This window comes from Ranitomeya variabilis, chromosome 1, assembly GCF_051348905.1.
Source record: "Ranitomeya variabilis isolate aRanVar5 chromosome 1, aRanVar5.hap1, whole genome shotgun sequence".
NCBI classification, from domain to species: Eukaryota; Metazoa; Chordata; class Amphibia; order Anura; family Dendrobatidae; genus Ranitomeya; species Ranitomeya variabilis.
Window position 1 is genome coordinate 283,281,171 of NC_135232.1, and position 23,412 is coordinate 283,304,582.

Consider the following 23,412-nt stretch of genomic DNA (forward strand, 5'->3'; position numbering starts at 1 on the left):
TGTCATGCATAAAGGACTGAAAAACTGAAGGCGCATTGGAGAGCCCAAAAGGCATCACCAAGTACTCAAAATGACCTTCGGGCGTATTGAATGCGGTTTTCCATTCATCACCTTGCTTAATGCGCACAAGGTTGTACGCACCACGAAGGTCTATCTTGGTGAACCACTTGGCACCCTTAATCCGGGCAAACAAGTCAGACAACAGCGGTAAAGGATACTGAAATTTGACAGTGATCTTATTTAAAAGCCGATAATCAATACAAGGTCTCAAAGATCCGTCCTTTTTTGCCTCCAGAGAAGGGGACCCCAAAGCTGGATAGAAGCCCCCCACAAATAATGACGGTGAGGTAAGAGGAAATGACAAACACAGAAATGAACCAGGTTTAGCACAGAGAGGCCCGCTTACTGATAGCAGAATAAAGAAAGGTAACTTATATGGTCAACAAAAACCCTATCAAAATCCACACTGGAAATTCAAGAACCCCCGAACCGTCTAACGGTCCGGGGGGAGAACACCAGCCCCCTAGAGCTTCCAGCAAAGGTCAGGATATAGATTTGGAACAAGCTGGACAAAAATACAAAACCAACACAAATAGCAAAAAGCAAAAGGCAGACTTAGCTGATATAACTGGAACCAGGATCAGTAGACAAGAGCACAGCAGACTAGCTCTGATAACTACGTTGCCAGGCATTGAACTGAAGGTCCAGGGAGCTTATATAGCAACACCCCTAACTAACGACCCAGGTGCGGATAAAAGGAATGACAGAAAAACCAGAGTCAAAAAACTAGTAACCACTAGAGGGAGCAAAAAGCAAATTCACAACAGTTATTGTCTTTAGTCCTGGCTGCTTAGATGGTTTTTTGAATGAGATTGGTATGAATTGGTCTTCATCTCAGCAGCATCAGGAACCCGTCTCACCAGAGGATCTGGCTTCTGTGCTTTACTTTGCTGATCATTAGTTCTTCAAATTGACAGCTTAACGTGTGCATACCATCATCAAGATGGTCTCCCTCTTGCTGTCAGTGAACAAAACCATTTATGTTCATAGTCAAAGGTTGCAAACCTGTTTAAGAGCTAAATTGTCCCGACCTACAGTAGATGCTCAGCTTCATCGGGGACGTCGGATGCTATTAACAGACCGCACAGCTGAACATGAACTTGGCAGATTTTCTACCTCTGCCAGTAAGTGCTAAATAATTCAAGTCACTGACAGCAAATAGAGCTGTTGAAAGCATTAATGAACTGCAACATAGCGTATGCAGAAGAAACAATATATATTTCTGTGTTGTCTTAGCAAACAGATAGAAAAAATAAAATTGCAAGTCTTCAGTGGTTGATACCTTCTAACCCTTTCAGTTCCAGGTGATTTTTTAAATTTTTCTTTCGCTTTGGTCTTTTCCGCTCCTTCTTCCGAGAGCTATAATCTTTTTATTTTCTGTCAGCATAGCTATATGAGGTCATTATTTTTGGAGGTTTTGATTTACACTATTCATTTTACAATGTAATCAATAGAAAAACATGAAAATAATTGTAATTGAGACAAAATGGTAAACAAATTCAGTTCCTCTATCATTTTTGAGGTTTCATTTTTTAACCATTCTTTGTGTTATAACAATGACCATGTAGTATGATTCTTCAGGTTCATTATAACTACAGTAATGCCAAAATTGTATGATTTTTTAACTCGGTGGTTAAAAAATATATATTTTTACAGCATGCAACATTTGATTACGTTTATATTTCGATTGATCAGATTTAGGGACACAGGGATACCATATATGTTTTGTTTTTATTCTTTAATTTCTTTATTTATAAAGAGGAAAAAGATTTTTTTTTTTATTTTTTTATTTAATGTATTGCAGTATCTAGTGTAAATGATGGTCTCCTATCAAGCTAGTCTATGGCTTGGCTTCACAATAGTACCACGATAGGAGCCATTGGAGAACGTCATCATCTCCATCCCACAATTGTGTCACAGGGGGCCACCTGGAGCAGGTGCAAATCTCTAGTGGTTGACATCGACATCTAAATAGTTAAAGTGCAGCAATCAGGGCTCGCTGCTGTCGCTGCTGTTAAAGACAAATACCAGCTGTGTAACACTGCCGACCTCTACCAAGTGTGGAGATTGTTGCCAACTGTTTTGAAATTCCTGAGACTCTTAAACCAAAAGTGGATGTTTCGGGGTTTGGAAAAAACACTTCCGTGAGGGAGCCAGGGTTGAGGATGGGGTTTAAATGTTCCCTCAACCCCAATTGTTTGCAAACATGACATTATGTTTAGTCAGTGTCCAACCCTTCAGCTCATTCCCTGTAGTGTTCAGACAATTGGAACAGTAATCCATTCAAATGAACAGTGAAGGAATAGCAGTGTTACTACTAGTTAATTTGGAGAATTGGACATCAATAAGTAATGGAGCATCATAGCAATCCAAACTATCCATCTGCAGACTCCTATCTGCTGTTCTTACAATCTAGACATAGAAGGGACAGGCTGAAACTGCACACATAGATACTGGAGATCGTTATCGAAATTCTACAGCTAATCATTGAATGGTCCTTCTCTACCACTATCTCTTATATAACTGTGTATACACATATCATTTTTATAGTCCTTGATCATGCAGCAATATCCTGCTGGCCCAACTGTGAATCTCCTGGCATGATCACTTTCTGATCGCAGGCCATGTAAAAATGATGTGTGAATGCAAAGTTAAGACAACCATATTTCAGCTGTATGGAGTGACGTATAGAGGAAGAATGAGGGCAGAGCTTGGATGGGAGAGGAACCCAAGATTTGCTAAGCATGAGACGTTAAAGGGATTATCCACTACTCTGACAAACCCTTCTCGATACTCTTGTTTCACCCTTGTAAAATAATAACACTAACACTTATCCTCACATTTGGTGCTGTGTTTGCACTGCTTCTCCTGGTGATTGTGTGACATCATCAGCTTTGGCTTCACTCTCTCCTTTGGAGAAATCTGGAGGAAGCGAGAGCTGATGTTTTTGTTATGTCACATTGTTATGTCACACAATCTCTATGGCCAATCAGCAGCCAATTCACTCTTCAAACTATCAGACAAATCACATTCAGAGAGAGCAGCAGCTGGGAGAGAAATTGCCGATACATCTGGAATAGCATCGGAGCTGGGTGTAGGTGTTATTATTTTACAAGGGGGAAACATAGGGATTGAGAAGGGGTTGTCCAAGTAGTGGTCAACCCCTTTAAGTTATGCTGTCATCATCTCTGTTAACTTTCATGGAATTTTCAGTTTCCATCAGTCTTATTGGGAAAACTGCACTATTTTGTCAACATTTTTTGGCTAGATCTGCGACGAAGTTTCCAATACAGATTTGATCTTAGCTTAACACAAGTGGATAATTGCTGGTGAGTAAGGATTGTAAGTGCAAAAATAGTGCTGGAGTGCTACCTTAACAGTATTCTTAGTTCTGGAGGCTAGCTAGTTTGCTTCCTTTTTAACCATGGAGCATCCCCTGTAGGACACCATACACCAGTTGGATCACATCGATGAAAACCACTTTCCCCAGGGCTCCAATGTTGAATTAACAGTACACTTGGGCAGGAACACTCATATATAGCTTGACAAATATAGATTTGGAATAGAAACATGAAATGAACATTTTCTGTGAATGACTCAAGTGTTTATACAAACATGAGAAGTTGTCTCAGCGTTAGAAAGATGATCCCTTTATTAACCATCTCTAATGTGTCGATGAGGGAACGGTCATGTGTACATTAGCTTACATTCTGCTTGTTTGTCTTACACAAAGGCTTGAGGTTAGCAGAACAGCTGGCCCGCAGAGAGGATGAAGCAAAAATTAGACATCGACTTGGACTTTCGCTTTGGGCAAGTGGGAATTTGGAAGAAGCTCAACACCAGGTCAGTGCTTGTATCAGTCATGGAATTATACATACACTGGAGGGAAAGATGGATATGATTATGCTGTGTGGTTTAGACGCATGCTTTAAAGAAAATGTTATTCCATGAAGCAAAACTGAAACAATTGGAATTCTTCTCTTTTCAACAACATATCTAAGACCACCAATAGTTTGTTGAAAGCAGTTTTTCCTTAACTTTAAAAGTTATAGTGTAAGAGCCGAAGGTGGAGAATTAAAAAAAAAGCCTGTACCCACCCCCTAAACCAGCGGCGCTCCAATACACTGCCTACCATTTCCCCTTCCAGTCTCTTGTCATAAACAATGTCACACGATGGCTGCATCCAATCAATAGCCGCTGATTGGGTACAACCTTCACACTGTGCCCAGATAGGATATCCATGATCAATATTAAATCAGTGAGTGCTCAAACCAGCACCTCCTCTGATCAGGTGATGGAAGAGGCTATGGGGAACCAGAACCAGCACAGCTCCATACATTGTGTAGTGGCCATGAGTAGTACAGTATGCTTTCTTCTTTATTCCATATTTATGGAAGAGACCTTGCCATATAAAGAGTTGTGTCACTTCTTGTGTGCTTTATGGCTTCTTCAATCAGTTGCCCAGAATCGGACCGTCCCCAATCTGATATTAATTCCAACTGTATATCATTAATTAAAATGGTTGCCCACTACTCGGACAACCTCATCTCAGTCACTAGATTTGCCCCATGTAAAATAATAACAGCTATTCTAACCTCAGGTATGGGTGTCGCTCCAGCTATGTCGCCTTGCGTGACATTTATTATGTCATGTGAGCCATGCAGCCAATCAGTGGCAGGTTCACACTTACCTCCTCTGGATGAAACTGACTTCTGGAGGAGATCATAGAGTAGCAGCTCGCACTTCTTCTGGGTGTCAGTATTGTCCTAAGGAAGTGAGTAGATAGCAAGCACTGATTGACTGCAGGGCTCGCGTGACATAACACATGAGCGTCACATGAGCTCTGGGAGAGCAGGCACTGACATCTCTAGAATGCATCGGCGGTGAGTATATAGCTGTTATTATTTAACATGGAGCAAATATTAAGAATATGAAGAAGTGGCTGTCCGAGTAGTGGTCAGCCCCTCAAGGAAGCCCCTCAAGGATTCATAGGATAGAGAGTCAGATTGCCACACACATATTTTTAGAGTTGTTTCCCATCTTATGGAGCCATTTTAAGCAAAGCATTACCTTAATAATGGTATCATTGCTATATTAAATCGTTGTCAGGCCTCCAAACTAAACACTCTGCACATCTGAGTCCTGTACTGTGTTTATTGTTCTTGTACACACTGGCACATTTTCTTTACTTTGAGATCCTTAACCTATTAAATCTTAAGAAGCAATAAAACATTAAAGATACAACAATAAATATTACATTCCGTTTATATTAATACAGTACATCAAATTATGTATATGTGCACCCAGCATTAATGAACATGCTGATGGAAGCACAAAATTATTAAAAAGTGAGGAAGTATTAATGACAAAGCAACAATAGCATCCTAGTGCTGAAGTATGGAGACGTTTTACTTCTTGATCATTTGTAATATTACTCATTTCCCATACATATTCACAGCTTCTTATTTGTTAATGGCGTTGTTGACCTTTGGAGACAATTATTTTCTTACTTTATTGCATGTAGTTGGGGCTGAAATTATTTTTGCAATTGGGTTTCATCAAAAATTTTGCACCATTTATAGTTGCTGCATTAGGGTTCATACTCATCAGCGTAAATAAAATCGGCCTGATGTTGTCCCTGAAAAGTAGGACAAGTGTCATGCAAGTGAAATGTGATTTTTCTCACCTAGCATCCGTATGCCATGCATTTTAAACATCAGCTCTTACATAGAGTAAGCCTTTATGTCATTACAAGCTAGTTTTCTAACTAATAAAACCAACTTTTATACAGAGATAGATGTAGCTGGATAGATAGAAATATGGAGGAGGCCGTCCGAAATCCTTCTGTGATGGAGGACAAAGGAATGCGGAGTCGGGGGGAGGGGGGGGGCAAGAAGAGACTGGTCACTGGGTACTGGTCTCCTCTTGCCCCCCTGACTCCGCATTCCTGGGTCCTCCTGCTCCCCACTCTTGAAGGGTTCACGGCTAGCCCGATGAGGTGGTTCTGTAGCAGCTTATCCAGACTGCTATTGCACTGTAATGAACCCTTAAAAAATTTCCTTCAGACCAGATTATATTAAATAAAATATATTTTTTATTAAAAATAAATTGCAATCACAAAAAACATCACCAAAACGTATGGAAATTTTTTATTATTATTAAAATTGTATAATCTACAACAGATATTTATTTATTAAGAATATAAAACATACAACTATAGATAATATGTATCTCCTCCAATCGAGGTTTACTTAGGGATAGATAAAAAATATATATATAAAAATCCCGTATGTGCAAGACAGGGCAAGTCCAAACTGATCAGTATAATAAACATAAAAATATATATAATGCAGCGAATAATAATTTAATAATATAATATGTGATAAAAATCAGTCAAATAAATTTGTGAATAATATAGGTTGTTGTTTGCTATTGCACTGTAGCCTGTCTTGGGATTTACAGGGCAATAATTGTGCAGATTACATTGGTCTGCTGCCTTTACCATCTAGGGTGCTGCCTGACTTTTGGTATTGTTGGACATCATTTTCCATATATTGTAATTTGGCTAAGCATGTTATGTACTACTTATTAGTATTTTGATGATTACAGCCAGTGTGTTTTGCTGCAAAATTGTTGTTATGGTTGATGTATTATGGACATGCTTTTTACAGATCCACCCACTGTCATATGGTAGTTTATATATTTCATTGGAGGGGGGACAGATATGGTTTTAGTCATGTTTTAACCTTTGTTTGTCAATATAGTTTTTTTTTCTTTTAACTTACGTTATTTTTGGTGTGCATATCCTCCAGTGGTTCTTTTCTCTTTCCTTTGTATATTTAGTTTTCCACTGTTTTTGCACCCCATTGTCTTGATAGATATATTTATATTGATTGGTGCTGCACCTGGTGCATTCTAGCTTTAATCCCATTAAAGAGGACTTATCACATGCTCAAAAAAAGAAATAGCTAAGCTCCTTTGATTCTGCTGCTTTTCTTCCATTTTCTACTTTGTCACTCCATTACAGAGATATTCACATTTATTGCGTTTGGAGAGCAATATGTGAAATTTCTGCTTGTAGTGTAACTGGGCAATTCTTCAGAGTTCTCTCTGGTGACCTGAGTTTTCACTCCTCCCTCCCACATGCTGCCAATCACCTTGGCTGCTGATCTAGCCGTCTAGCAGTACCAGACATTGTCGAGCTGTGATTGGTAGCATGTGGAAGGGAGGGGTGAAAGCTCCCGCCCCCAGAGATGACTCTGAAGAAACGCCCAGTTGTGCTACAAGCAGAGATTTCCGAATGAAGGGAGCTCAGGGATTTTTACAAGTTACTTCACTCAATTTTTAAAGCAAGTGACAGGTCTTCCTTACCTGCATCATTACCACAGATATCAGATCATCAGTATTGTAGTGCAAGAAAACCATAATCACAAAGTGATGCTGTATTTTTGCTAGGAGTTTTTCGTTGTTTTTTTTGTGAAACCATATTATTACAAAGATTTCTGTTTGTATGGATTATATTTAGATTCTTTCCTGCACCTTTTCATGAATAAATTAATATATGTCTCGTTTAACATGCTTGGTTGTGCCGCAGTTGGCTCATGTTTCAAATTTGTAGCATAATCAATATCCATAAATGAAAACACACCACACACTGTAAATAAATATACCACAGCATCTGCTCTTCCTTCAGACTGGCTGGCATAATTCTAGTTTAATTACAATAGTATGAAATGACCAAAATAGCATCAGTCCCCTTAGGACACTCACATTTCAAGACAGGTTGTCAGATATTTAATGAGCAAAGTGTTCTCTCTGGTTTCAGCTTTACAGAGCCTCAGCGTTATTTGAAACAATACGGCGTGAGGCGCAGCTCAGCACTGACTACAAGCTCTCCCTCTTTGATCTGCAAACGTCCTCATACCAGGCTCTGCAGCGGGTGCTCATCAGTCTCGGTAAGAATAACGGCATTCCTCAGTCACAGACAAGGGCCGCTGTCATGGCACTTACGGGGACCTGTCACACACAAATAATGCACTGCTGTCTGTACATCAGCACATAAGGATTTATCTTCTGTCCATGGCAAATACGCCAACAACAGACTACTTGTCTCTCCCTTTAATCACAATGACAGAATGATCTTCAAAAAAAAATTGAACATTCTCTGACCTACATGTGTAATAATCTGAACTCCAGATAAGAGTTAAAAATTAGCCTAGAAGAGAATGTGCTATGATAGGGAAATAACTAGTGATGAGCGAGTGTACTCGTTGCTCGGGTTTTCCAGAGCACGCTCGGGTGGTCTCTGAGTATTTATGACTGCTCAGAGATTTAGTTTTCATCGCCTCAGCAGCATGATTTACAGCTATTAGCCAGCTTGATTACATGTGGAGATTCCCTAGCAACCAGGCAACCCCCACATGCACTCAGCCTGGCTAATAGCTGTAAATCTTTCAGCTGCCGTGATGAAAACTAAATCTCCGAACACTAACAAATACTCGGAGGTCACCCAAGCGTGCTCTGGAAAACCCGAGCAATGAGTACACTCGCTCATCACTAGAAATAACCATTAATCACTTGTTAAATCTGTGGCTGTTCCAGTGTAGGTGCTCCTGTGGTCCCCGCCGGTCTTTGTTTGCTTTGGTGCAGTTATGACATCACATACTTCCACATGACTGCCACAGCCAATCACTTGCCTTAGCAGCTTCTTGTAGTACATTCAACCACCAGCAATCATCTAATACAGGGGTGAGAAGCCCCAGGCCCGCGGACTATTTACGGACCATGATGACCTTTTATCCAGCCCCCGAGCAGATTTCTGGGGACTGCAGTGCTTGGACTGACAGCTGTGTTTTGATGGCCACCAGCCTGTTAGTGTCTTCTTTTTCTGTGAGTATGGGCACGCGGCGTTCACTACTGAACAATGAGGCTCGTGCAATGAAAGATTACATCCTGACATCAGTGCCAACATCAGAAGTACTTTGTAGGCGAAGTTAGCGAAGGATGGTACAAATATCCAAATGTCCCTTAGAAGAAAAAATGTTCCCCACCCATGATAATTGCTGCAGCAAAGTATGCAAAGACCGGTTGGGAACATTGTCCTGTCTTCACTGGAGCAGCGGGGGATTTAGTTGCTAACTATTGATTATTTTTTATTTGATCATATTCCCTAGTTTATAGCTGCTTTTTTTCTGGTCCTTAGTATGGCCATAAGTCCCGTCCAACTATGGATCTTATGCCTTAAACTTCAAGTGTCTTCTACGCGTGTGATGCTGCTAGTTCAGATCATGAGACCCATAGTCAGCGGGACATTGTAGACTAGTAAAGACAACCGCTATTAATGTGAGCTTTTTCTGTGATCCTTTGCAACCATGGACAATAAAATATAAAAAAGTAGGAGGACCAAAGCATCCAAGAAGTAATTATTTTATTGCCCCCCTAGATACATGCTGCTTACATAAATGGGCCATTTTCTACCATTTTTCGCTTACACTGTGTTCCAAATTATTATGCAAATTGGATTTAAGTGTCATAAAGATTTAATTGTTTTGTTTTTCAAATAAACTCGTGGATGGTATTGTGTCTCAGGGCTCAATGGATCACTGAAATCAATCTTAAACACATGGGATAATTAGTTTTCCAGGTGATTCTAATTAAAGGAAAACTGCTTAAAATGATGTTCCACATTATTAAGCAGGTCACAGTTTTCAAGTAACATGGAAAAGAAAAAGGATCTCTCTGCTGCTGAAAAGCATCAAATAGTGCAATGCCTTGGTGAAGGGATGAAAACATTAGAAATTTCCCAAAAACGTAAGGGTGATCATCGAACTGTTAAGAGATTTGTGGCTGTATCTGAGCACAGATGTGTTTGTGCTGATAAAGGCATAATGAGGAAGGTTTCTGCCAGGCAAGTTCATCGGATTAAGAGAGCAGCTGCTAAAAAGCCATTACAAAGCAGCAAACAGATATTTGAAGCTGCTGGTGCCTCTGGAGTCCCTCGAACCTCAAGGTGTAGGCTCCTTCAAAGGCTTGCTGTGGTGCATAAACCTACAATTCTGAACGAAAAGAGTAGAGACACTACATAAATGTGTGCACACCTATATATATATAGTAAATCACAACTTTATTGTAAGACAAAAACATACAAAATGTAAAAACATTAAAAACATATCCCATGAGGATCAAAAAACAAACACACCATTCTGCTAGAAATGTAACCAACAACAGCCAGAGATGATAAGGAAATATATAAATACAATCTTGTGCATAAATATATGGATATGGATAATATAAACATATATTGAGGCTGAGCACTTACAGCTGGTATAGTTTTAGCACCACAGATACCAATAACCAGTGGGCGTCCCCACTCATAAACACACCATGAACAAGGTCCCCAGCATGTAAAATGCACACTATATCAATAGAGCCCTGTGACTAAGGTGTACCCTATGTCATGGGGACATGAGGGAACACAAGCTGTGCAGGTTGTGTCAGCAGTGGGGCACCTAAAGGCAGCAGAATAATAACTGTTTGTTTGGTTGTGTCATCATTCAGCTACATCTGCAGTACTCTGCTTTTGCAACAGTGGCTCTTTTCCACAATTTATTATTCTGCTGCCTTTAGGTGCCCCACTGCTGACACAACCTGCACACCTTGTGTTCCCTCATGTCCCCATGACATAGGGTACACCTTAGTCACAGGGCTCTATTGATATAGTGTGCATTTTACATGCTGGGGACCTTGTTCATGGTGTGTTTATGAGTGGGGACGCCCACTGGTTATTGGTATCTGTAGTGCTAAAACTATACCAGCTGTAAGAGCTCAGCCTCAATATATGTTTATATTATCCATATCCATATATTTATGCACAAGATTGTATTTATATATTTCCTTATCATCTCTGGCTGTTGTTGGTTACATTTCTAGCAGAATGGTGTGTTTGTTTTTTGATCCTCATGGGATATGTTTTTAATGTTTTTACATTTTGTATGTTTTTGTCTTACAATAAACTTGTGATTTACTATATATATATATAGGTGTGCACACATTTATGTAGTGTCTCTCCTCTTTTCGTTCAATATTGCATTTTCCATGCTTTGTGTAGCACCCTAGTGTAAATATTCATACAATTGTTGTGCTCCGGACACATTTCTTTATCTTTAAACCTACAATTCAGCCACCCTTAAACAGTGTTCACAAGCAGAAATGGTTGTATTGGGCCCACACATACATAAAGACTAATTTCCAATTTACTGATAAGTGTTGAGCAACCCTGGATGGTCCAGATGGATGGAGTAGTGGATGGTTGGTGGATGGCCACCATGTCCCAACAAGGCTGCAACGTCAGCAAGGAGGTGGAGGAGTCATGTTTTGGGCCGGAATCATGGAGAAACAGCTGGTGGGGCCCTTTAAGGTTCCTGAAGGTGTGAAAATGACCTCTGCAAAGTATATAGAGTTTCTGACTGACAACTTTCCTCCATGGTATAAAAAGCTGAAACGTGCCTTCAGGAGCAAAATCATCTTCATGCTGACAATGAACCATCTCATGCTGCAAAGAAAACCTCTGAGTCATTGGCTGCTATGGGCATAAAAGGAGATAAACTCATGGTGTGGCCACCATCTTCCCCTGACCTCAACCCTATAGAGAACCTTTGGAGTATCATCAAGCAAAAGATCTATGAGGGTGGGAGGCAGTTCACATCCAAACAGCAGCTCTGGGAGGCTATTCCAACTTCATGCAAAGAAATAGAAGCAGAAACTCTCCAAAAACTCACAAGTTCAATGGATGCAAGAACTGTGAAGGTGACATCAAAGAAGGGTTTGTATATTAACATGTAACTTGGCCTGTTAGGATGTTGTGGAGTTAAATAGCTTTTTTGTTCAGTGAATGTGACCTCCTAATGCTGCAAGATCCACAAATGAGCATTTTCAGCTCTTTAAAACATATCAAATGTTTAGAAATTCTACTGTGCCTAATAATTTGAAACAGTGCATTTTGAGTTTTTATTCATTTTGGAGATTATACTGTTATCATTGGGAGGTTTCTTCAATAAAGTTCGATGTATAATCTAACAGGTGATTACTTTTATTAGACTGACTGTCATTTGCACCAACCATTTAGGAAAATCCGATAAAAATATAATTTGCATAATAATTTGGAACATAGTGTATTTGTAGAAATTGTTGTTCTGTCAAGGTGAAAATATTGTTGACAACTATATTCATGCAAAGTTCAGCATTTAATGATCTGTTGCATTACTTAAACATAGATTAGATTTAACTATTGCAATTATGGAGATCTATAGAAAAAGAAATGTAAAGTACGGTACATATGGTAAATGCAGAACTGCGCAGAAATGAACCAGTTTAGGGTGAAATCCTTCATCATGAGCCACTAAGAGACATGTGCTAATAGAAAGTCAGCATGAGCCATAATTACTAGCAGACACATTGGAGGTGTAGGTGGTAAGCATGTCACCGGAATACTTTACAGCATGCAGGTACTTGATAACGCTCTGCTACAGGATCGTATTTGGTTTTCACATCTTGACTATGATAAAAATGGACCGGGGACAAAACATTAAAGAGGAAGAAAGAGACGTATTAATGGATTATTGCTATCAGGTTACATAATACATATTTAATATATATTTTAGGACATCATGATGAGGCTTTAGCAGTTGCGGAAAGAGGAAGGACGCGGGCTTTTGCGGATCTGCTTGTTGAACGGCAAACTGGGCAGCAAGAATCTGATCCTTATACACCGGTGACAATTGATCAAATTTTAGAGACTGTAAATAGCCAAAGAGGCCTGGTGCTCTACTATTCATTGGCTGCGGGCTATCTCTACAGCTGGCTGCTTGCTCCTGGATCTGGTAAGAGTGAATGAACTAACTTTATTTTATTTTTAATTAATGGAGATGTTTGGTGAAAAGAAGATATCACCTATCCACTGTATAGGTGGTAACTTATAGTTCGGTATGGGTCCAACCATTGGGAGCACCACCAAATCTACTATAAATTGCATCAGTATTTGGTGTGACCTGACCACCTATTGCCTCCAAAACAGCATCAATTCTTCTAGGGACACTTGTACACAGTTTTTGAAGGAACGTGGCTGGGAGGTTGTTCTGAACATCTTGGAGTTGTAACCATATATCTTCTGTGGACATAGTCATAGACAAATTCTTCATCATGCAATCCAAGATACATAGACTCAATAAAAGTGAGGGGATGGCCCTGTGGGACCATATCATCACTTCCAGGACTCCTTATTCTTCTTTATGCTGAAGGTAGTTCTTGCTGACTTGGCTTTATGTTTGGGAACGACCTGTGACCTGAAACTGTCTTTTACAATCTCATTTATATCAGAGTTTGACTGTTCCTCACCCAGGTTTTAGCCTCTTACATAGCTGTTTCTGTTTCAGTTGATTAAAATAATGATCATTACCTACTGCTAGGCATAATTGGTTACTCATACACCTGATTATACTGTATTCCTGAAAAAATCCCTGACTTTATCTAAGTGTACCTATAAGAATTGATTCTGCTTTGAAGGCAAAGGGTGGTCACACTAAATGTTTTGATATAGATTTCTCTTTTGTTCATTCACAATGCATTTTGGTAAGCTTAGTATGTTAGGAAACAACTAACAACATTTGGTATTTTGTTACTTTGTTGTAGGAATATTAAAGTTTCATGAATACTTTTTGGGAGACTCAACTCTAGAACACACCGACGATTTCACAGAGTCTGGAAGTTTGAGTTTTCAGGGGTCAAACAGTTCCGTTCTAGAACAGCACATCGCAAATGTCCGGGAAAGTCTTGGTGTGGACTCCTACTACACACGGTTAGTTGTATACTACAGTTACTTCTGCATTGTGTTTGTTCCCTGAAAGCATACAATATGAGTTGGGTGGAAACCTGCACCAACATAAAGAGATTAAGGTATTTCCAACTCCATGCAGATGTGTCCTTAGATAGATTTGTAGCTGCTTCCACCATGCTCCTTGTGAGCCTGTTATTTGTGCAGTTACACTGTACTATGTAACATTTTTCACTGTTCATAATGTATCATAGTCGTGCAGGGGAATATTCTTGCAATATAAAAATGAACGCAAGCAGATGTTGTGTGCAGCCATCAGCCAGGTTACAGCTTTTATTGCTTTTTCTGTATGTGATAACTGGTAGCTGAAGTATTCTTCTCACTGATTTCTATAAAAAAAAAGTCATGAATAAACGGGGTAGGTGGCATAACCATTGCCTATTCTTGAGATGCTGCTTGCAGGTCATTGGATGAAGTTCTTATTTGATAATGGCTTTTTTCATTGCCATAGACAGCTAGGTTAGAGCAGATCCTAAATTCTGTACATAGAAAACAGTTGTCGCTACCATTTAATGACTAATGTTCTGTATATTTTGCACACAATAGTGTAATCTCAGAAGGACTCACTGCAGAATGTGACAAAAGTCTCTTATCAACCTGTGCATTAATACACAACCCATTGTATGTAAATTTGACAGCAAATAAATCTGAGGTGTCTCCCTGTTTTTCTGTAATAGAGATGTTTCCTGGCTACTAGTGTAGAGATTTATTACAGGGAATATTACAAATTGTAGCACACAGTTACCTTACATAGTCAATCAAACATGGTGCAGTATATAATGGTGATGTTGAAGTATACAGAATAGGGGTTAAATTCATTCTGACTTGTCAGGTGCCGGGGTATGGAGTGGGCTAGGAGCTGAGCTTTACCGGGAGAAGCTGACTTTTATACACAGCCAACATCTACCTCTAACAGCAGTGACCTGAGCTTGCTCATATTGCTGTCGTTTAAAGGGGTTGTTCATCAGTAAAATACCATAATCACTTCCTCATTGGGAACAGTTCTTTTAATTTTATCCAAGAACCTTTATGGATCATCAAGAATCTCTTTAACCTAGGTAAAAGAACTGTTCCTGACGATCAGTGGTGAGAACAACAAAGACTACAGGAGATAGACTATGGTTAACTACTGATTAATATACTTGCCAACATTGGCTTCAAGCCTGTACGTCATAGTGTTGCTCAGTTTGTAATCTATCTTTTTGAGGGTAGGATTTCAGCTAAGTTATACTTTTTATGGTCATTTTCGTGTAGTTTTGTATATATACCAAAAATTGGGTAAGTCTTGTGGGGTGATTGAGTATTGCCTCCTGTTTGTCGATGCATGTGTTCCATGACTTTTCCTTCTTGATGTTACCATCTCAGTGTTGAGGAGTGTATATAAAGATTACAGAATCCTGCAGTCTAGCAATAAATATTGTAAAACTACAGAATGTAATTTCTTACTGATCCCAAAATTTTAAGTTGATTGTATCTAATGATTTGAGTAGTTAGTACATGAAGAAAGTGTGACTGATGTACTGGGAAACTATAGAATGCAAAGTGCTGGCTCATCAGGGAGGAAATCTCATCTTCCCTTTAATAGTCCTCAGCCCGGCTCATTTTCCAGCCCATAATACCACTGAATTCAGAATGAACCCGTTTCAAGTCAACAGCATCAATACAAAGTGCAGGATGAGGCCTTTTATAATGTAAACAGAAACAAAATATATTTGGCAAGCAGTCAGCAGGCAGGGAAGTCAGTAAAAACTGCATAATTTGCTGTTTGAGCCTGACAGCCGGTACATCTTCTGTGTGAGCTCTACCTCCAGGGGATTTTTATCAGGGAAAGAGATATCCATGGATCTGAAAGAGACCTCTGACAAAAGCACTTTGCACACAAGCACCATTATATTTAATGACACCCGTCCTACGCTTCTACTGCCGTCACACGCCACTCGCACATTTCAGCACGATCACAGGACCCTGGTGCTTCCTCTAGATTACTATTTTTTTTATTGTTTTTCCTTTCTGCTTGCTTCAAAGTAAAAACCGCTTTGTCATTATGAAAGAGAAGGTGTTGTCATTTTCCGAGGAGCGAACATGTGGTGCTTGTCAAAATCCAAGTCCTTGGTACTGCTGATTTCCATTTTTATGTTGTCAGGACTGCACCAGATTCACATAGAATGTGTCGGCTAGACGCAGACTGATACATATTACCGTCAGCAGGGGGACATATTACAAGTGGGGGTCTGGGGCACAATAACCCACCTTCCAGCATTCTTCTAGCACAGCAAGTACAGCTAATAGTACAAGACAATTAGAGGCAGCCATACCTAGAGCAATTAAAGATCCTTCATCATGAAATAAAGGAGTCACTTTGTAATAGCAATCGTATTAATACTAAGGCATTGGAGATGTATGCTTATAAATTGAATGACTACTCCGTTATTTACATTTCTGGTTGAATTTAGTATGTGCTTTAGTATGTGTATGTGCTGTAATTGGTTACACAAGTTGAAAAAAAGACATAGGTCCATTGGTTCAATGTTTCTCCACCAGTTCATTTTTTTACATGTCTTTTTACATTTTTTTCCCAGTTAAATAAAAGGTTTATATCAGCATATTTCACTGTCTGTATACGGACCACAATGCCCAGACTAACCGCAGGTCTCCTGTGTGAAATTCCAACCTCATAGACATATATACTGTAAGTTCGGATCAGAAGACCCATCATCGGACCAGGCATTACGGTCCGTATACGGACATTGAACTTGGCCTTACATCTTCGTCAACTTCAATGAGAGCTTGGGCTCACCGGCTCAACTGGAGAAAAGCAAAACCTACATTTCAAAGCAAGTTCTCTCCTGTTTCATAGAAGCCGATTCGAGTGCTCGATTCGAGTACTGAGCACTCGAGCATTTCAGTGCTTCACTAGAATTTATTAAAGCCCTAAAGGCCAAATTCATTATTGCATATTCTCTTGATATTTTGATGTTTTTCGCCTATTTTTTTTTTTTGCACCTCATCCTTTTTCTTCTCTGCCTCTTTTATATTTGATTTTGTATAGTATGTGTTCAACTCATTTTTGATTCATCATTGTGTGTGTGTTGGGGGATCTCTTGGGGTTTCCCGATGTTTTTGGCTAATTCACTAATTGCAGCTAAAAAAAAGTCCCAGTTTTTTTTCCTCAAATGTACTCCAGTCCTCTCTGGACTGATGCTATAAATTGAGAGAATTTTGCAACATTTTTGTGAAACATGCAACTTTTTTTGCACTAAAATAACGTAAAAGGGGTTAAAGGCAAAAATAAAGAACATTTTTGATTTTTCACAAAATTTATGAGCCATGTTTGCCAATTTGAAGAGTTTGGCACCAAAAAATATCTAACAGTACCACAAGACAACAGAAGAAAGTGACAATAAATATTGTGACATGATGTTAGGGGTCGAGTACCCGCCTCTGCACAGGGGGAATCTCAGGCCATCTCTGCTGTGGTCTCCCATTCTTCTCCTGCCACAGTGGAGCCTGCTCAGTGGAGACGTTGGTCCCAGCTTCTCGCTCAGTCTGACTCTGTGCAGAGGGTTACTGCTGCCTTTCCAGCTTCTGCCATTGAAGCCAGTGCTGGGCAGCGGTGAGCAGACGCTTTTGGGACTAAGTCCTGCTTTTCTCCTTCTGAGCATGCCCAGGGTAAGATCTCTCATTGGAGATCGAGGGTCACATGCTTGGATACTGCAGTAAAGCCCATTGGTTCTCCAGGAAGGTCCTGAAGGTGCTCAGGCTCTGTGGCAGCCTCTCATTGGTCCTTCTAGGAAGGTCTTGTACTTGCTGCAGCTATATAAGGTTCGCATGGCCGCACGGCCATGCGCTAGTATCAATGCATGTTATGAGTTTTGCGCCAATGTGGTCACGCTTGTGTGGATTCAGGGACCCCGCTGAAATAAGCCACTTAGAATACCGGCACCTCCGGTGAGGAGATTGTGTGTATGGTTTCAGGGCCCCGGCTGAAATAAGCCACCTAGAATACCGGCTCCTCCGGTGAGGAGATTGTATGTTTGCCTCCTTGACTGCGTGACCACAAGCTGATATCTGCTCAGCAGTTACTGTGTACTCCTGTGGAGTTTAACAGGACACAGTCCTTTCTTTATAGCGACTCTGTGAAGCAACAGAGTTCGCTTCTACCGCCATATAGTGCCGCCGTTTGCCAGCAGCAGGTTCTTTTCCTGCACGGTGGACCCCGGGCTGCGAACGCACCAAATAACATCTCTATATTTACTCGGTGCGTTCCGCCAGCCCTAACACATTATTTGCAAAAAAATGTACAGTATAAGCACTTTATTTTAATATTATTTCAAGATTATTTAAACCATTTCCTTGTAAAGCAGGTACCACCAATAGATACATCCTGTGTGCTCACAAAGTAGTGAGAGCTGATATAATCATCATTATGGGAGGTACTGTAATTCAGGGAACAGATTTTCAATGTTGTAAGGTAGAAGCTCAAAAACACTATATTTCTTATATATTTTGACTTAAATTTATTAAAAAAAGCATAATTTTTGCCAAATCTTTAGTGTTCTCATTTCAACTCCGCCACGCAAATGTTTTATTAATTTTACTCACTTATATAGCGCCAATAATTCTGCAGCGTGTTACAGACATTATCATGTTGAATAAATGTTGTAACTTAAAGGGAATCTGTCACATTAAAATTGGCCTATAAACTAAGGCCACCGGCATCAGGGGCTTATCTACAGCATTCTGTAATGCTGTAGATAAGCCCCCGATGTATCCTGAAAGGTAAGAAAAACAGGTTATATTATACTCACCCAGGGGCGGTCCCGGTGCGGTCTGATCCGATGGGCGTCGTGGTCCAGGGCCTCCTATCTTCATACTACAGTCCGCAGGCGCCGGGCCTCTCTGACCTTTCCCGGTGCCTGCGCACTGCAGTACTTTGCTCTGCCCTCAACAAGGCAGACAAAGTACGCCTGCGCCGGAGCTACGGCAAGAAGACAAGAAGAGGACAACATGTTATGAAGATGGGAGGCCCCGGACTGCGACGCCCATCGGACCAGACCACACTGGGTGAGTATCATCTATCCTGTATTTTTTATTTTTCAGATTACATCGGGGCCTTATCTACAGCATTACAGAATGCTGTAGATAAGCCCCTGATGCCGGTGGCCTTAGATTATAGGCCATTTTTGAGTTGACAGATTCCCTTTAAAGGAATATGTCACCAAGTCTTTGCCACCTAATCTGAGAGCAACCTGATGTAAAGACAGAGACCTTGATTCCAGTGATGTATCACTAGAGGACTAGTAAAACTGCTGCCAGGTAGTCCTCCATATTCATGAGCTCTGTATTTACCCATCTCCACCACTGACGGCAATTTTCTGCCTATGGACAGTGTAAAAAGAAAGCTGTCAATTGGATGATGTGAGTGAAAAGCAGTGATTTTCTCAAAATTTCAGCATGCAGCACGGCAAGTGACACATCGCTGGAATTGAAGTCTATGCCCCTACACTATGCTACTCTTAGATGGTATAAAAGAAAACTAATGACAGATTCCCTTTAATTATAAATTTGGCATGCAAAAATCCAGAGTTTCTTTTTAAGTTTGGCAGTTGACGTACCTCCCAATGTTAGCAATGCATAAGATCGTGGTTGCAACATAAATGTGTTTGTTCCATACCTTTTTTTTAACACAGCTGTCTTATGTCTTTTATCTCGAAATGCAATCATAAATATGTTGCAGTTAACTCCAAAATTTGAACCCATAATTTTTATGTTTTAGCGTGGGTACTAAAAATTGTGTAATAAATGACGAAAAACATTGGTAAATTTGGCTTTGGCATTTTACCAAAGAAATGTCGCAGAGTGTGCAACACTAAATTTTTTAAGGTTTGGGCAACTGTTTAATATGGCTGACCGCAGACATTCATATATGAGTTTTAAGTCATATTTGGAATTACTGTTGAGGCTCATTTTGTGCGGTATATTCTCTAAGCTGTACATCTGGATATATAGCATGGATGAAAGGTAGTGAGGTAGTGCAGTGAGGTTCAGCATCTTGCACGTGGAACAGCAGAGCTGATTATACAGAATGACACTTTGGACAAGGAGGCTGAGCTGAATTTACAGGCCTGATACAGCAGAGCCGAGTATACCAACAGGCACATTGGAACAGCAGAGCCGAGTATGTAAACAAGCACTTTGTAACAGCAAAGCTGAATGGTTGTACCAGGGTTGGGTTTGTCTGCTGATACTTTTAAGATCAACTGTAGCAGAGCACAGTGGTATAACAGAGCTGTTTTTTTTAGGGAGGGTCACTTTAATAACGATTTAGCATAGTGCAGCTACTGTATATAGTTGAGTTTGTTTTTTCAGGACACACACTTGAGGTTAGGTAGCAGAGCCCAATAGCTGGTCAGGAGACATTCTTGATGTTAGAAGTATAGACAGGCGTACTGGAACAGCAGAACCGAGTACAGCAGAACTGTATAGCAGAGCTTGTTTTTTCAGGAGTACCACTTGAGGTTAGAGGTAGTAGAGCCCATTGGTGAAGCACAACTGGCTTGATTGGCAGAATAACAGTAAGCAGTAAGGTAGCAGCTTCTGCCAGACTATCTGAATAATCACACAGCTTGCTGAGAAAGACGAAAAGGCCTATCTTCATGACAACAGAGGTTAGCATGGTAGCCCGATGAGCACCAGAGGGAGCTGGTCACTGGTACTGATATATGGCGAGCCTGGCGCTGGAGCCGGGAAAGGGGAGTAGCAATTACTTTATGTTGCAAACATAACAGGTAACTCTGCCCAAAATCAATAATTCCTTACAGCTCCAATAATTCAGTCTTGGTTTACCAGTAATGGCATTTCCTATTTTGAGAAGATGATCCTGACATCCCCCATCCACCCACTCCAATTTAGTTTCTTACTTTATGTTGGTCATCGCAGACCTCTTTTTTTTATGAATGCCTATTCTAAAACTCGTTAACTATTAAAGTTTTTGATACATGTCACAATTCGTATTCAAATTGTGCTTTCTCCCATTTCCTATGTTTACAGTGTGTTAGGTTTTCTTTCTTAGGCCATAAATCAATTGAAATTACCATTTTGGTAAGAAATCAAAAACTGCCTCCCCCTCTACAATGATTTATTTTCTGCTCACGTGAAGCAATACCAAAGTAGAAACTAGAGGTAGAATATATATGGTTGACTGAGATGGTTTAAAGGGTTTTGGAGCATGAATATCTCGTGTAGGTGCTCAGTGATGCGAATGAAAAGATTTCTAAACACACAGGATCAGTTTTCTGGCACTGAAAGACAAGAGTCTAAAAACAATCTTCACAGATTATATCATTGTACATAATATTACCATCGCATGAGCATGTATCAATAGAGTCTGTGTCTAATGTTGCTGTGTGTTTGCTAATTACCCAATTCGAAAGCAGAAACTCAATTTTACGCTTGGCCTTATTTGCTTTTGTGGAGAGAAACCATGTTGAGATATGCAAAATCAAAGAAGGTGCATCCTTTGAAAAGTCTGCAGCTTGATCAAACAATCACTTCCATTCTAGCTGTGCATTTCCCTGAAGAGGCCGAGTCTGTCAATCAGTTAAAGAACAGAGTAGCTAAAATCATGCCAGTTACCCAGGAGGGCAGAACAAATTACAAAAGCTCACAATAAGTGGAGTTCTTCTGAGTTTGAAGATTGGAAGTCCTTCAGAACTTGCTGCACTGTTTCTATTCTATTATACATTTCAAGATGTACCGTACTAATATCTTTGAACTCTCCATTGGTCTGTTTATTGAAATTTGCCAAGCATGCCACCACTTTTGATGTGTGCAGCAAGTAAATGTTTATATTATTACATAGCTACAGTATCTTATTATAATCCATTCCATGTCGGGACCAGAATCCCACTTACACTTTCATGCCCCCCTTGTTCATTTGAAAAAAATGTCTGTTTTTATGTTTCAATATAATAAACAGAACTTAGATTGGGTTGGCGTGATGATTTTTTTTAATGCTTCTAGATTTTTTCTATATAGCTTTTGTAACAGATGGCTGATATGTGATAAGACTGTTGTTTGGTCTTGGATGTAGCTTTTATGTACGGCCAACTTGATTACATATGGCATATAATGGGTCACAATAGTATGAATTTATTAACATGGGCAACACTTTTTGTAGTTACATATAGGGTAACTGCTCTGAATGTTTTAATAGAGCAAATACATTCAAACAAAGAAAAAAAAAATTTTTTCCTGCCCTACTGGTTTGTCATTGAAAAGTTTTGAGCTGACTGCTCCTATTCCTACACGGAGAACCAATCGGCACATCTCAACAAACACGTTTTCTCCAGCGTTTACAGGACCTTTCTTCTCGCCCTACTACCTGCCCCACTCACCCTATTCTCTCAGACCTCCTCCAGTCCATCTCCCTGGCTGTGACTACTGGCCTTACTAAAATATTTAACCTCTCTTTTTCATCGAGTATCTTTCCCTCCTCCTTCAAACATGTCGTTGTAACCCCTTTCCTAAGAAAACCCTATCCCTGAACTAGAATTGCTCTGCTGACTACAGACCTAATCTCCCTTTCATCTGTAGATATTTGGTCTACTCACATCTAATCTTGACCGCCCTTACAATCTAGTTTCCACCCTAGTTTACTGTTATGACCCCAGTGGACAGGGTCTCAGAGGAACGTGTAAGTCTGCGAGATTCAAAAATCCAGCTCATAGGGCTGTGGTAACTGGGTTGACCAAATAGCTACTCCTAACGCCAACACTAGAAGTAGCCGGGGATCATGCCTACGGTGATCGCTAGATGACTCGCGCCAGCCGGAGAATCTAACTACCCCTAGGAGAAGAAAACAAAGACCTCTCTTGCCTCCAGAGAAAGGGACCCCAAAGCAAGATACAAGCCCCCCACAAATAATAACGGTGAGGTAAGAGGAAATGACAAACACAGAAATGAACCAGGTTCAGCAAAGAGAGGCCAGCTTACTAATAGCAGAATATAGCAAGATAACTTATCTGGTCAACAAAAACCCTATAAAAATCCACGCTGGAGATTCAAGAACCCCCGAACCGTCTAACGGTCCGGGGGGAGAACACCAGCCCCCTAGAGCTTCCAGCAAAGGTCAGGATACAGATAGGAACAAGCTGGACAAAAATACCAAACAAAACAAAAGCAAAAAGCAAAGAAGCAGACTTAGCTTGAAATACAGGAACCAGGATCATAGGACAAGAGCACAACAGATTAGCTCTGATTTCAACGATGCCAGGCATTGAACTGAAGGTCCAGGGAGCTTATATAGCAACGCCCCTGAACTAACGGCCCAGGTGAGGATATAGGAAAAGACAGAAGCTCCAGAGTCAAATCACTAATGACCACTAGAGGGAGCAAAAAGCAAAATCACAACAGTACCCCCCCTTAGTGTGGGGTCACCGAACCCTCACCACGACCACCAGGGC

The 23,412-nt window shown here is 40.3% G+C and overlaps 1 protein-coding gene across 3 annotated transcripts in view; it reads left to right on the forward strand.

Moving 5' to 3' along the window:
• Nucleotides 1–23,412, forward strand: part of TTC28 (tetratricopeptide repeat domain 28) — an 806,054-nt gene that overhangs the window by 599,560 nt on the left and 183,082 nt on the right. For all 3 annotated transcript variants that reach the window (XM_077295116.1, XM_077295125.1, XM_077295135.1), the window contains 4 exons: nt 3,794–3,903; nt 7,886–8,015; nt 12,720–12,938; nt 13,747–13,912. In XM_077295116.1, coding sequence (XP_077151231.1) covers nt 3,794–3,903; nt 7,886–8,015; nt 12,720–12,938; nt 13,747–13,912 — 625 coding nt within the window. The remainder of the gene's footprint in view (nt 1–3,793; nt 3,904–7,885; nt 8,016–12,719; nt 12,939–13,746; nt 13,913–23,412) is intronic.